The 13,375-nt window shown below is 33.7% G+C and overlaps 2 protein-coding genes across 2 annotated transcripts; both read left to right on the plus strand.

The window, feature by feature from the left end:
- The first annotated feature begins 223 nt into the window (after window positions 1–223).
- On the plus strand, window positions 224–6,157 carry LOC132785117 (uncharacterized). Its single transcript, XM_060791111.1, has 4 exons — window positions 224–240; window positions 539–568; window positions 4,232–4,343; window positions 6,137–6,157. Exons 1-4 carry the CDS (start codon window positions 224–226, stop codon window positions 6,155–6,157), a joined length of 180 nt encoding a protein of 59 aa, XP_060647094.1.
- A 2,217-nt stretch (window positions 6,158–8,374) lies between these two features.
- On the plus strand, window positions 8,375–10,560 carry LOC132786105 (putative odorant receptor 98b). The gene is made up of 4 exons (XM_060792525.1): window positions 8,375–8,684; window positions 9,544–9,745; window positions 9,808–10,414; window positions 10,475–10,560. Exons 1-4 carry the CDS (start codon window positions 8,375–8,377, stop codon window positions 10,523–10,525), a joined length of 1,170 nt encoding a protein of 389 aa, XP_060648508.1. The 3' UTR covers window positions 10,526–10,560.
- Window positions 10,561–13,375: the final 2,815 nt, after the last annotated feature.

The raw sequence follows: 13,375 nt of genomic DNA on the forward strand, positions 1-13,375 counted from the left end.
TTATGCGAAATCCGCTTCATAATTACCATATTTTCAAATTACGAGTACCATTCAGCAAGTGCGTCCGAGCCAAAGTCGAGTTTCCTTTCGCCTCGCGGCCATAAAAGCTAATTGTATGCGTGCGTCGCGCTTTTGGCCCCGAGCAGAAGGAAAGCTTAAGCTTGTTGTTGTTGGCTTGTTGGCTTGTTGCTTGCTCGGTGATTTATATTTAATTGTTGTCATTATGGTCATCAAAAATGTGTGTGGTGTTGTTGCCCTGCAGCAAGCAACTACCTGCCATCTTTTTTGGGGCCGCCTGGGAGTGGCATTGATGATGATGCTGCGTGTGGCAAGTGGCAAGTGGCAAGAAAGCAAGCAAACATGTTGCAATTAATTCAATTTTCAGGGTGCGGGCAATGTGTGAAGCAATCCGCGTTGTTTATTGTCATTTGTGTTGATACTTGAAGCGTGTAAATATTGCTTAAGATGTTGGCCATTGTTGACACAACTGCGAAAACTTGGCCATACAAAACTAGTTCTCTTAAATATTTCCTAAGAGAAATGTTTCACTTTTCCGCTCTCTCACTCACTCACTCTCTCTCTCTCTCTCATTTCATTCCATTTCGTTTCGCTTCCGCTTCCGTTTTGTTTCGTTTGCCGTTGTCAAGTCTCTTTGGAGCTCAGTTGCCTTTCAGATTCAGTCTCAATCGGCTGCAAATATTTCTCGATTATGTTTTAAATTTTCACTCTTTGTAGTTGCAACTTTGCGTAAAAATCAAATTAAAGCTTTTATTGGTCACCAGAAACTATTTAACTTTGTTAAAGCTGCTCTTTATTTTTTAACAATCCAAGAATTCATTTGAAATATTTTTCAATTTTGTTGCAGTTGATTGTAACTCAATTATTTAGCTGTAAATTAAATTTATTACATTTTGGGCTGCCAGCTTTTTGACATTCAAATATGATAACTATATTAAATTGCAGCACAGCAGCAAATAAAATGTAAATGTTATGTCAAGTGTCACGCAATTTTTTGATTGACAACAAAGGCACTAGAAATAAAAATGTTGAATATAAACATTTATTTTATTTTGTTTAACTGCAATACCCTCGAAATTAATATAAGAGGTTGTCAAGCTGGGAAATTGCTAAAGAAACTTTTGTTTCTTCAGAGGAAAATGTCTAATTAACAGTGTTGAATATTTAATTAGTTAATAGTCAAACCAATGATTATTTTGCTAGACAAAAGTTTTGCACATTTTTATTTTCATTGCCGCAGTTTTAGTCTCTTTTTAAAACAATTTGAAAGTTCTTTTTAAACTATGCTTAAAGCTAAAGCTTGGCGCATTGGTTTTAATTTATTAATAAGTCCTTTAAAAAAAGAACATTTGGCTTAACTATTCAAAAGGCTTTCTTTATAATTATCCTTAAACGTATTCATCGAGCATTAAAAGAGCTATAAATAGCTTTACGGATGATTGCTATGCATTTTGTTTGCTCTTCGCTTGGCTGTAATGCAATTTTGAATGCCAATTGACATCATTCATTTATTTTCCTTTTTGTTGGCAAAAATTAAATTAATTTTATTATAGTTTTACGCATTTTTTTGTTTTTTTTTTTGTGGACTGTCATTCTCATTAGTTGAATCAATTTAATAGGAAATTTCTCTTAAGTTTTCCCTCTGTGATATTTTTGTATTTATTCATTATATTTTTTTTACTGTAACGCATTAAATAGGTTATTTAATTAAATGCGTTTATTGCATGTATTAAGCCAAACAATTGTGTTTAATATCTGTTGACAATACTCTGTAAGCAAAGAGAACTTGATGTGGAGTATATTGAATAAAACACGATCTGTAGTATTTAAATTATTACAGGGTAACTTCGATGCGAATATTTTGCATTGCTTTGTGAACTTTGCAATTGTGTGTGACTTTAACAATATTTATATGTGTACAATGTATTTATTTAAAACGATTTTGCGACAACTGTCACATGGACAACTGGAAATCAGTAAACAGATGCGCTGATAAGAACTGTTCATTTCAGCAAATTGCGGCTTGCAGCTGGAAAATTGGAAATTGCCGACAACAAAAAACGAAAATTATCCACACAAATAAAATAAAATAAAATATTGTTAAAGAGAAAGCGAAACACGCACACAAAGGTTGGCTTATTTTCCCATCATAGCGAAATTATAAAAGGCAGGAAAAACAAATTACTTATGCACGCTTGTTGTTTGTTTGTTTGCTTATGGAAATAACTCTGCTCATTTACGTTTTTCCTTTCCGCACGGCAGTAAAAGATATGAATTATGACTTTGTCATTTTTGCGAATTCGACAGTTTTTCCTCGAAGCGTATCAAATCAAGACGTAAACACACGACGTTTGAGTTCATGCAGATTCACCTTGAATAGCTGAAATTATATTCCTCGCATTCGCGTTGTCAATTTCTCCCTCGCTAAGATTAAAACAAGTAAGTGTGCTCGACTGTGAGATACCTGCTATCCATTTTTTTTAATTAATAGGCGGACAATGCGGTATAATTTTTAAAATATACCAAATAAAAATACCGACAGAATACTAAAATATACCGAAGAACATAAATATTCCTATATTATTCATAAATTATATCAATTGAATATATAAAAAAATACAAAAATATACCAAAAACGATATTTGGTATATGTATATACTAAATGTGCTATTTTTAAATATATACCACACTAATATACCAAAAAATACTAAAATATACCGAAGGGCATGAATACTCATATATTATTCATAAATTAGATCAATTTAATGTACTAAAATATACCAAAAAACTATATTTGGTATAAACATATACTAAATATTATACATACCACATATACAATAGAATACCAAATATACCAAATTGTCAATCAAAGCTAGACAGACAGATCGACGGACTATGCGATATTATTTTTAATTATATACCAAATTAATATACCAAAAAATGCTGAAATATATCGAAGAACATAAATACTCTTATATTATTCATAAAATGTATAAATTTATAAATTTAATATATCAATAAATACTAAAACCATATTTGGTATAAATTTATAGTAAAAATATTACATACAACATATACAGTATTATTTTTAAATATATACCAAATTAATATACCAAAAAAATACTAAAATATATTGAAGGACATAAATATTCCTATATTATTCAAAATGTATATCAATTTGATATACTAAAATATACCAACAACTATATTTGGTAAAAATATGGACTAAATATACCACATACAACATATACAATAGAGCTCAAAATATACCAGATTCACAAACAAAACCAGACAGACAGAGCGACGGACCTGACTACATCGTCTTTGTGAATAAGAGGCGGACAATGCGGTATTATTTTTAAAATATACCAAATTAATATACAGAAAGAATACTAAAATATACCATAGGACACAGAGACTATCTTATTATTCAAAGGATATTACAAAGTAATGTACCAAAAATACTAAAATATACCAAGAACTGTATTTGGTATAAAAATATACTAAATATACTACATACACTATATAAAAATAGAGCATAAAATATACCAGATTGCCAATCAAAGCTTGACAGACTACATCGTCGTGGCTTATTGACGCTGATCAAGAATATGTGACTATAAATACCTCTTTCTGTCTTTTACAAACATTTTCTGTTAGCACAAACTTTAAATACCCTTCGAAGCTATGCGTAATGGGTATAAATATGTAGATATGATATGGGTAGTAAAAGGAGCTCATTAAATGACGTAGCGAAAGGTGCTCACGGCGAAACCGCGCTAAATCTATAGATACATTTGATATGTCAGCACTCCAACCCCGTGTTTTTTTTTATTTTTGTTTTGTGTCAGGCATTAATTACAGCTACTTTACTCACAAATGTATGGATATATGTATGTACTTTAATTTTTATTTAAGCGAGTGCGAGTACTTGAGAATTCTTTTTTCGTTTCTCTTATACATTATGTATCTGTAGCATTTCATATGTATTTTTTTTTTTTGGGCCGAGTTTAGCTTAAGAGCTCTATGGCTCAGCTGAGCTGCTTGAGCTAAACAAATATTTAAGTTGATTGGGCGGGCGCAAATGTAAAAAGTTTCCACTCTAGAGTTCACCAAATTCGCATAAATTCTATGCGTGCCATGGCAGCCGTGAACTTTTTTAATGTATTTTAAAACACTTTCCACTAAACATTTTAAGTAAACTGCTCCACAGTCGGCGTCGGCGTCGTCTTCATCTTCAACTCCGTCTTCGTTTTCATCGTCATTTTACTTGGCCAGAGTCACAACTGGAGTTGGAGTTGGAGTCAGAGTCAGAGTCGAAGTCGGCGTCGGCAGGCACAAGGATGCCAAGTTGACTTCCTGTGCGAACAGCAAAGTTTCTGGCACTCCTTCCTCGCCCCCAAACTTCGCTTGTTTCTGCTGCACTTGCTCGCAAATTCCATGGAGGCTGAAATCAAGTATTTCATTTTGGATTCAACTGCTGTCCGAGCATTGCATCGCCAACAGCCAACAGCACCAAGAAAACACCGACAGAAGCAGCAACAGCAAAAGCAGCAGAAGCAGCGGCAGCAATGGCTACAAAATGGCAAATTAAACTAAGCGCAATTACATGAACGAAGTTCGAAATACACTGCAACAATTTCAGTGGAACTTCTATAATTACAACATTATTGTTAGCAACTTTCTTTGGTTATAAATGAAGCAGCTGCAAATCTATCAAAACTTTGTGGATTTAAATATGTTACTTTAATATTGCATTTATGTAAATGTTTAAATGGGTTTCTTTAGTTAAGTTATTATTAAATTAAAAGCAGAAACATTTAAAGTCTCAGATAAACAAGCTAATTACTTTTCTTAATTTAATACATATTTATTATTATAATAGTTTTGTAATAGCTTAATTTGTTTAAAGACTTTCCCAATATGTAGATTTAATATTGGATTTATTTCATTCTTAAGTTCATTCAATTCATTCTCATTAAGTTATTTTTAAACTTTAAGCAAAATAAACAGTTTATTATTCTAAAATGAATATAATTTAAGTTATCTAGTTATAACATTTTATTTAATTGGGTTGTAAAATTGTAATTGGTTTCAACGCTCTTGATAAGTAAATACGCAATTTGGTTGCAGAATAAATAAATAAAAAATATATTTGTAAATAAAAATAATTAAAATACACAAATATATATTATATTCGTGAATATAAAAACAAATAATAAATCATTGTGACGGAATATTTCAGAAAAATTATCGACACAAAGACAAGCCCAACAAAATGTTCGCCTAAAAGTGTGCTTTAATTATTTAGATTATGTACTTTATCCTTCCGCTAATAAATTGATTAGGTAAATAAGTAATTTAATTAGTAAATAATTTGTTAAATAAATAAATAGATAGATAAAAATATAATTAAATAATGTCTGTTTAAACAATAAGTAAATTGTATATCTAATAAATGAATAATTAAATAAAGAAATAAATAAATAAACGTGTAATTAAAAATATACACAAATGCATGATTTCTTAAATAACAGTACTTAATGAAATGATAAATGTATTAATATTAAACTAATTCCTTTACAGGAAATTAATTTCCTTTGAAAGTATGCTTTGAATTTGTAGATAAGCCAATTTATCCTTTAGCTACTTATCGTACCTCGGCTGTGACAAACTGAACGAATTTGCGGTGCAATTCCTTTGTCGACTGAGTGTATTTGCACAACAACAACAACAACAGTAACAATAACAACATCAGCATAGCAATAACAATACGACGTTGTGCGAAAAGTTCTTGGGAGTTTGAAACGCGCTGCCCGCTGCCCAGTTTTGCACTTGTTCAGTACAAGGAGCGAGTTGGCAGCTGAGTTTGCAGCAAGTTTTCTGCAACAAAATACTATATAAACTCAACTCTCCTTTAGCTTCTCCTTTAGTGGGTGGGCGTGGCAGTGTGTCAATGTTTGTTTTATGTGCCTAGACGTAGGCCAGCTGAAAAGTTTTATCCATTCCTAACGGAATGATTTTCTCTCTCTCTCTCCCTATCTCAATCTCCATCTCTATCTCCATTTGTATCTCTATCTGGTCTTGCTTTTGGGTTTGAGTAAATCCAGGCGGGAAGCTTGTCAAAAATTGTAATTAATTACGGTCGTAAAATGCAAAAGTCGCATAATGAAATTATTATTGTTAATAATTAAATAAGCAACAGCAAATATTATGATGCCAGGGCGCTTACAAAATATGTACGATATGCAACCAATTAATTATGCTGTCAATATTTGTCAAATCTTCTCACTTCGTTTGCCGGCCAGCCCTTCACAATTTACTGCACCACCCAGAATTATGCAATCGTGCAACCTTGCAACCTTGCCACACACACACAGACATACATGTCCACATTATGTAAGTGGCCCGATTGCATGTTGGCAGTAATTGCATGAATTTTGTTTCCCCACATGATTGCATGTTGGTCAAATAGTTCTGGCCAACTGTTGAGCTACTTCACACACTTTTGGCCAGCTGACCTTCGCCCAAAATTTTGCAGTGGAACTGAAGTTATACACACAAGCATAAACACACATACATTGAATAATTAAAATATTCTCAAAATCAACTTTAATGCTCGGATTATCAATGCGAGAGCGAGGGCAAAACTTTGCACATTTGAAATGTTACAAAGATTTGTTTAGTTTTTGCCGAGAATTGTTGCCAAATATTTGCCCTGGAATTTTCACATGCTGCCCCGACACGCATATCCTGGCAGCCAAGACACCGGAAGTGGAAGTGGAAGTGGAAGCGAGGGGGGCGGGCGGCAGGACACGCCTTTATATAGATCTATGCAAAACAAAATTGGATTTGCTTTTAATTGTTTTTAATTAAGTATAATTTATTGCGCAAACAAAACTGTAAGCAGCTCACAATCCGCACCATTTTCAGCACGACATTGTTGTTATCCTTTTATTGTTGTTATTGTTGTTGTTGTTTGCTATTTTGGGGACTTAAAGATGCAAAGACTTTGAAACTAAAAACATGAAACAAGCTGCATTTGCATTTTGATTACATCAACATGTTATTATACGATTTGTTTATTATAAATAACGCAGCAGAATCTATTTGAGTATCCTCTACTTTAAGATACCTCTTTCGTAATTACAATTGCAGCAAAGCAGATTGTGTAGTACATTAATTAACTTTTGTTCATTTAAAAAATTGTTTAATGTTGAAATATGTTTTTTGTTTTAATCTTTACAATTGCAATCATAGCATTAAAATATAATTTAAATTTATGTAATCAGTTTATGAAAAGTAATTTTTCAATTTAGAAACGTCTTCTCATAACTTTAAAGGTAGAAAGATTTTCCGGCTATATTATTTGACTTTACAATTTCACTCTAAGCTGTGAGTATAATAAATAAAATAAATAAATACATATTTGTATATCATATTTTTATTGCTAATGTATTTCATAGGTGCTATTTAAACTCCTTGATATTAATTATATGATATATGTTGTTTAGAATTGTTCAAAACGTTTCAAAAGTAGTGAAATCGCTTTCTAAAATAGCTTCAACTATTCTCTATATTTAACTATAAAGTAAATTTATAAAATTTGGCAAAATTACTTTATCATATATCTATACTTATAGCCAATATAATTTTTATTAATATTTACAGTTTTTATAGAACTAGATATTGCAATAAAATAGTTAAAAGATACCACTCCCTCTATCTTATGTTATTTGAGTAGATGTATCTGAAATAAGGAACTTTTAAGCTGCTTCCTCTTAGGAATTAGTTGGATTACAGTCAGGATAAAAAACTTTATTTATATAATAATTCTAAAACAAGCGCAATAACTGTAACGAATCGTTAAAGTTCGTTTTAAATTTGTTTTATTTACTCAAGAAAAATTTACTGTATATAATGGACAATAATAAACATTTGCATAATAACGAATAACAACAATGTGAATACAACCTTAGGTTGCCCCTCTACGGCATGTGAAAGCTTTGGGCATTTGATATGCAATATGTTTGCCGGCCTTCAGTCGACTGGCTTGAACTTTGACATGCACCAAAGGAAATCCTTTGTCTGCAAGTTTAAGTCACTTGATATCGATTATCGGACTGAGTGCCCATAATGAGCATGCATTTAAATTTAATGAGTGCACAAGTTACCCATAAGTATCAATATACAAAATGTGTGACATATTGTACGATGTGTTTGTATATTTGTCAATTATTTTGCAATTAGACATCTGCTGCTTTGTGCATGGCTACGTCGAATGAGTTTTTTTTGTCAATACATATATAAAAGCAAGAGCAACAACGACAGCAACGCACATTTTCAGTTTTGCAACATGCTCACGAACAAGTTTCTCAAGTTGCAGTCTGTCTACTTTCGACTCTTGGGATTCAATATATTTGCATGCCACTGCGACAGCTGGATATTGCCTCGCAGGACAATTGGCAGCATAATGTCTGTGCTTACATTTCTGCCACTTACTGTGGCATTTTGTCTGCAGAATATGCAGAATGTGGATCAACTAACCGACGGTCTGTGCTCAATGCTGATTGATCTGCTGGCGCTGTGTAAATTCGGTTTGATCATTTGGCTGCACAAGGATTTGGTGCAGCTGATCGAAAGGATACGCCAACTGTTGCACAGAGGTAAGTGAATTGCATTCCTGTTACACATAGGTAAAAGGGCATACATAATAACGTTGTGCCTGCAGGAAATGTATGCAACACACAGAAGAAGGCATCTCCGACCCCATAAAGTATATGAATTTTAATGTCAGTAATGTCAGTCTGTATGAACACCTAGATCTCAGAGTCTATGTGAGATAGATATATATTTTTTTTCGACATCACTTGTTATGTTTCGCCATGCCCACTTCCGCCTCCGCAAATCGAAAACAATCGAATGAACAGCGTAATTTTGGACACAAACTACAGAATTTAACAGGCCATTTGAAAAGTTTCCAGCTTACCATTTGATTTAAAAAAAAAACCTTTTTTTTTCAACATTTTTCCATTCAAGAGTGATACACTGATTGAAGCCGTTCGTCATCTTCGGTACTCATTTCACCACATCTAAACTTAGCAAATCTTAGGAATCTTTAATTTTGATTTGAATTGATTTTTCAAATTTATACACACATCTCGTAAATGTTAGGACCACCTAAAAATCATCAAGATTTCATTCTAAGGGCGCCATCTGTGTATCAGGCCGGAGATTTTGCAATTGATCTGTTATACTTCTTGTAAATGCGGTCCGTTGTTGCGATTAGATAAAAATTGTAGAAGTTATTTAAGAAATAGTTTGTATGGAATCGCCTACTTAATATTGATCTTAGTTGGTTCAGCTGACTAGTATATTTTGCGATAGGTATATTTTAGTATTTTAAGAATAATATCACACCATTTTACTTTTATTCAAAATGGGTATCGGGAATATCACAGTTGAGCACACTCGAATGTAGCTTTCATACTTGTTAATAGTACATAATAAATAATCCGCCGCCAGAGAGTCGCATAGCGAATTATGCTCGCATCATCGAGGAGGTCAACAAACGGGAACAGTTCATTAGCGGACTCTATAGGAACTGCTTTCAACTGGCTGCCGCATCGGCCTGCATGTTGCCCCTGCTGCGCATGTTGTGGAGCACGTTCATACGGTCTGCATCAGCTATTGGGGAAGTGCAGCCGGAGTTGCCGTTTCCCAGCGTGTGAGTTTGATAGTTGTTTTCATGGAATGTGTTCGAGATATTCGTGAGGTGTATTGTTGCAGTTATCCGTGGGACAATCGTTGGGTACTCAACTATTTGGTCGCCTATGTGTGGAATGTGGCTGCCGCATTTGGTGTCCTGCTGCCAACGGTTTGCGTGGACACGCTCTTCTGTTCGCTGACTCACAATCTATGCGCATTGTTTCGAATTGCCCAATATAAAATGCTGCATTTTGTTGGCGAAACTCTCGATGACACCCTCTCGAATGTGGCCAATATCTTGCCACTCTACCAGGCCACTCTCGACATGTGCAACACATTGAATCGATGTTTTCGCCCGCTGATCAGCGTGCAATTCCTTGTCGCCTCGCTGCATTTATGCGTGCTCTGCTATCAGGTGTCCGCCAATCTCAGGAGACCCGATGTCCTCTTCTTTGCCGCCTTCACGGGCTCGATTCTGTCGCAAATCTATCTCTACTGCTATTGCGGGGAGTGTGTGAAAACCGAGAATGCGCAATTCGCCACAGCGATCTATGACAGCGACTGGCACAAAACCGGATGCAGTTGGTCCGCCATTGGGCGGCCATTGCTGCTCTCGATGATGCGTGCTCAACGCGATTGCCGCATCGATGGCTACTTTTTTGTTGCAAATATGCAAACATTTCTAGCGGTAAGTTTTGATCATTATCTTTACTAAAAGTAGCTTAATTGACTAAAATGATTTTTACAGATTGTGAAAACTTCCATGTCTTATGTAACGCTACTTCAATCGCTCTCATAAATTGGTATTGATTTTATTTTAATCTTTGCTAATGAAGTAATTTTTTTTTTTTTAATAAATACAGCAACTGTTGCCATCCATCAATAGCCATTTTTTTTTGCGTATTTTTTCAAGTGCTGTTCAGTTGTTTTATAGTGATTAAACATGTTTAAATTATGCTTTAAGCTTGTGCTGCTATTTAAGCCAGTGGCTAATTAAGCCGTGTTAATAACGATACAAAAAATCAACGCATCGCTTGTTAATACTCGATTGTGTTTCCTGCCTGCCTGCCTACAGATGTCCTTTATCCTGCCCGAACATTACACGCACGTATACGTAATAGTTATTTTATACGCACAACATTGCGGTTTGTTACACGTTTGCAGCCCCATATATTAAAGCATTCGACATGCTCGAAAGCATCTGGCCTATTTAATGCCATTCGCGATTGCCTTCAACCGAGTGTCGCCGATTGTTTCTGGTTGCTGTTTCTGGCATATGATTGCTATCTCAATTCACAGGTAATACTTTACTTGGTTAAACAATTTGATTGGACTGTAAGCGAATCCGTCATTTAAAAACATGCTATTATTGTTTGAATCTGCGATGATAAATATTTAACTTTTATAGCTTTAAAATGCACTGCCACTACTGTGGACAAATTCATTTTACAAACAAATTCAAGACACCTTTTACACAGTACTATATTAGAATACTATATCATGTATTTTTTATTATTTTATTATCAGAACAAAAAGAAAATACAATTTTATAATTTGTTTTATTAAAAATGAATAGTATACACAATTAGTTAGAGAAGTAAACGAATATTTATTTTCTAAATATTGAATTTGAATATATTTAAATTACACAGCATTAATATAATTACAAAACTTTATTACATTTTTATAGTTTCAAGACTTTTAAATAATAAAAAAATATACATGCAAATAAAGCCTTTCCTACTTCAAAAGAATAATTCAAAGAAAGACAATGTAAGGCCCATAATATAAGATTATATAGATATACCACAGTGTAAATTATGGAATATAGGTATAGTTGGCTAAATTAAAATATAGAAATGTGCTACATTTCCTCCAAAAAAGAAAATAATAAATATATTCTTTGCAATGTAGCTCCAAAAAGAATGCAACAATATTAAAGCACACAAAAATAGTACAACAAAAGCTTTAAGCACTCCACGCTGAGTGGAATCAACTTATAGTTTCCTGATTTGTCGTAAACTTGTTATAAGTGAAATAAATCGTAAATAAATATTTACTGATTTTGAAAGCCTCGCACAATTGGCAGCTGAGAATATGCCAATCGAGTGAAATGACCAAGTTTGCTCTTTTCTTTTTTTTTTTTTGGAAGGAGGGAGGCGGTAAGAAAACTCTGGAGGCAATCGCGACAGTGAGCAGTCACTTGATGACAAAGTTCCAGCACGTTATATAACACAATACACACATGCACACACACACATAGACAGACACACATTCGTAAGTATTTATATATGGTGACGGCGATGCAGACAAACAGAATCAAAGACAGTCAACACTTTTGTGACCAACGACTGGCGAAAGTGGCGAAAAATACACCCCGAGGGCATTAGACCAACATTCTCTCTTTCTCTCTTTTTCTATCTCGTTCACACGCTCACTTGCCATCTCTTTCGTGTGTCGTGTTGTAAGCCATTGAGGCAAATAGTTTCGGTTTAGTCCAATAATAATGGTATTGCATTCGGAATCGCAGTCACAGAATGGTTGTTGCTCTTGCTCTTTGGCCGGGCATTGATAAAATTATATTCAATTGATGCTTGTCGAGTTGAAATGCCATAATAAATTCAATTGTGTCTAAGAGATCCCCCTTGGGGGCGTTGACTGTAACCATTGCACTATGTTGAATTTGACCCGTTTTCGTGGCCAAAACTCATTTTTCACAAGTATTCAAATTTCCGTTTTTTTAATGTTATCATGTTGAGAAATGATTAAATCGCGATATTGTATACCTAAAATGTTAACTTAACAGTTTAATGTTAAAATAACAGCTGTTAAAGTAAGCTGTTGCAAGCGGACACAACGTGCAGTGTTAAATGTTAAGTTTGCGGTGCAATTTCAAATTGGCATATCTCCCACAAAAAATCATTAAATAATAAAATTCAAAATGAATATTACTTCTTCAGGTTATTACTATGTGTTGATACTAATATGTTGCGTGTTTTGTTCGTATTTTTATAACAATTTGTATGTTTAGCAAGTGTTATCCCCTTGTCACTTTTCGAAAGAAAGTTGAACTTTCCAAAAGGTTTTAACTAAAATGTTCAAATTTGTTCAGTAAGTGTCCATATACATGTTGTAGATTTGTCAATTCTGAATTCATAATATGTAAGCTCATTATGCGTTTTTTGCGGTTTTTTGCGAAATTTGAATTATTAGGGAGCAACATTTTGATCAGAATTGCAGAACTGCTAGAAGTGTGGCGTAAGCAAGGAACTTTTGCGAGAAACAAAATGCCATATACACTTTCATAACTTGTTGATCTTGCTGTCTTATTAAGATTACTTGCCTTAAACTCTTAAAAAACCGTCAATATTCGCAAAATGATAAACAAGCCCTTGGTAAAGCCTTTGCGATTTTTTTTTCTTGAATAACTTCCAAATTTGTTTTCCGATCTGGACCAAATTTGCAGGACGCATTTGAAATATGACATTCATCCTGTGTTTCAAAATTGGCGTCTCTAACTTGAAAATTGCTTTAGATATTCGCTTTTTTTCGATTTCTGTGGGCGTTGACACGCCCACTTTTCTAAAATACCTTCCTATACTAATAACCTTCATTATACAAGAAACCTGCATTCAAAAATCTTGTTAAT

Source organism: Drosophila nasuta, chromosome 2R, assembly GCF_023558535.2.
Source record: "Drosophila nasuta strain 15112-1781.00 chromosome 2R, ASM2355853v1, whole genome shotgun sequence".
Classification (NCBI taxonomy): domain Eukaryota; kingdom Metazoa; phylum Arthropoda; class Insecta; order Diptera; family Drosophilidae; genus Drosophila; species Drosophila nasuta.

Bases quoted from the DNA above. Each gene is read 5' to 3' on its own strand.
- LOC132786105 (XM_060792525.1), top strand. From the start codon at position 8,375: ATGCTCACGAACAAGTTTCTCAAGTTGCAGTCTGTCTACTTTCGACTC. The intron at 8,685-9,543 runs GTAAGTGAATTG...ATCCGCCGCCAG, and splicing joins ACGCCAACTGTTGCACAGAG to AGAGTCGCATAGCGAATTAT. The intron at 10,415-10,474 runs GTAAGTTTTGAT...TGATTTTTACAG, and splicing joins ATATGCAAACATTTCTAGCG to ATTGTGAAAACTTCCATGTC.
- LOC132785117 (XM_060791111.1), top strand. The intron at 569-4,231 runs CTCACTCTCTCT...ACTGCTCCACAG, and splicing joins CTTTTCCGCTCTCTCACTCA to TCGGCGTCGGCGTCGTCTTC. The intron at 4,344-6,136 runs GCGTCGGCAGGC...CCAGGCGGGAAG, and splicing joins CAGAGTCAGAGTCGAAGTCG to CTTGTCAAAAATTGTAATTA.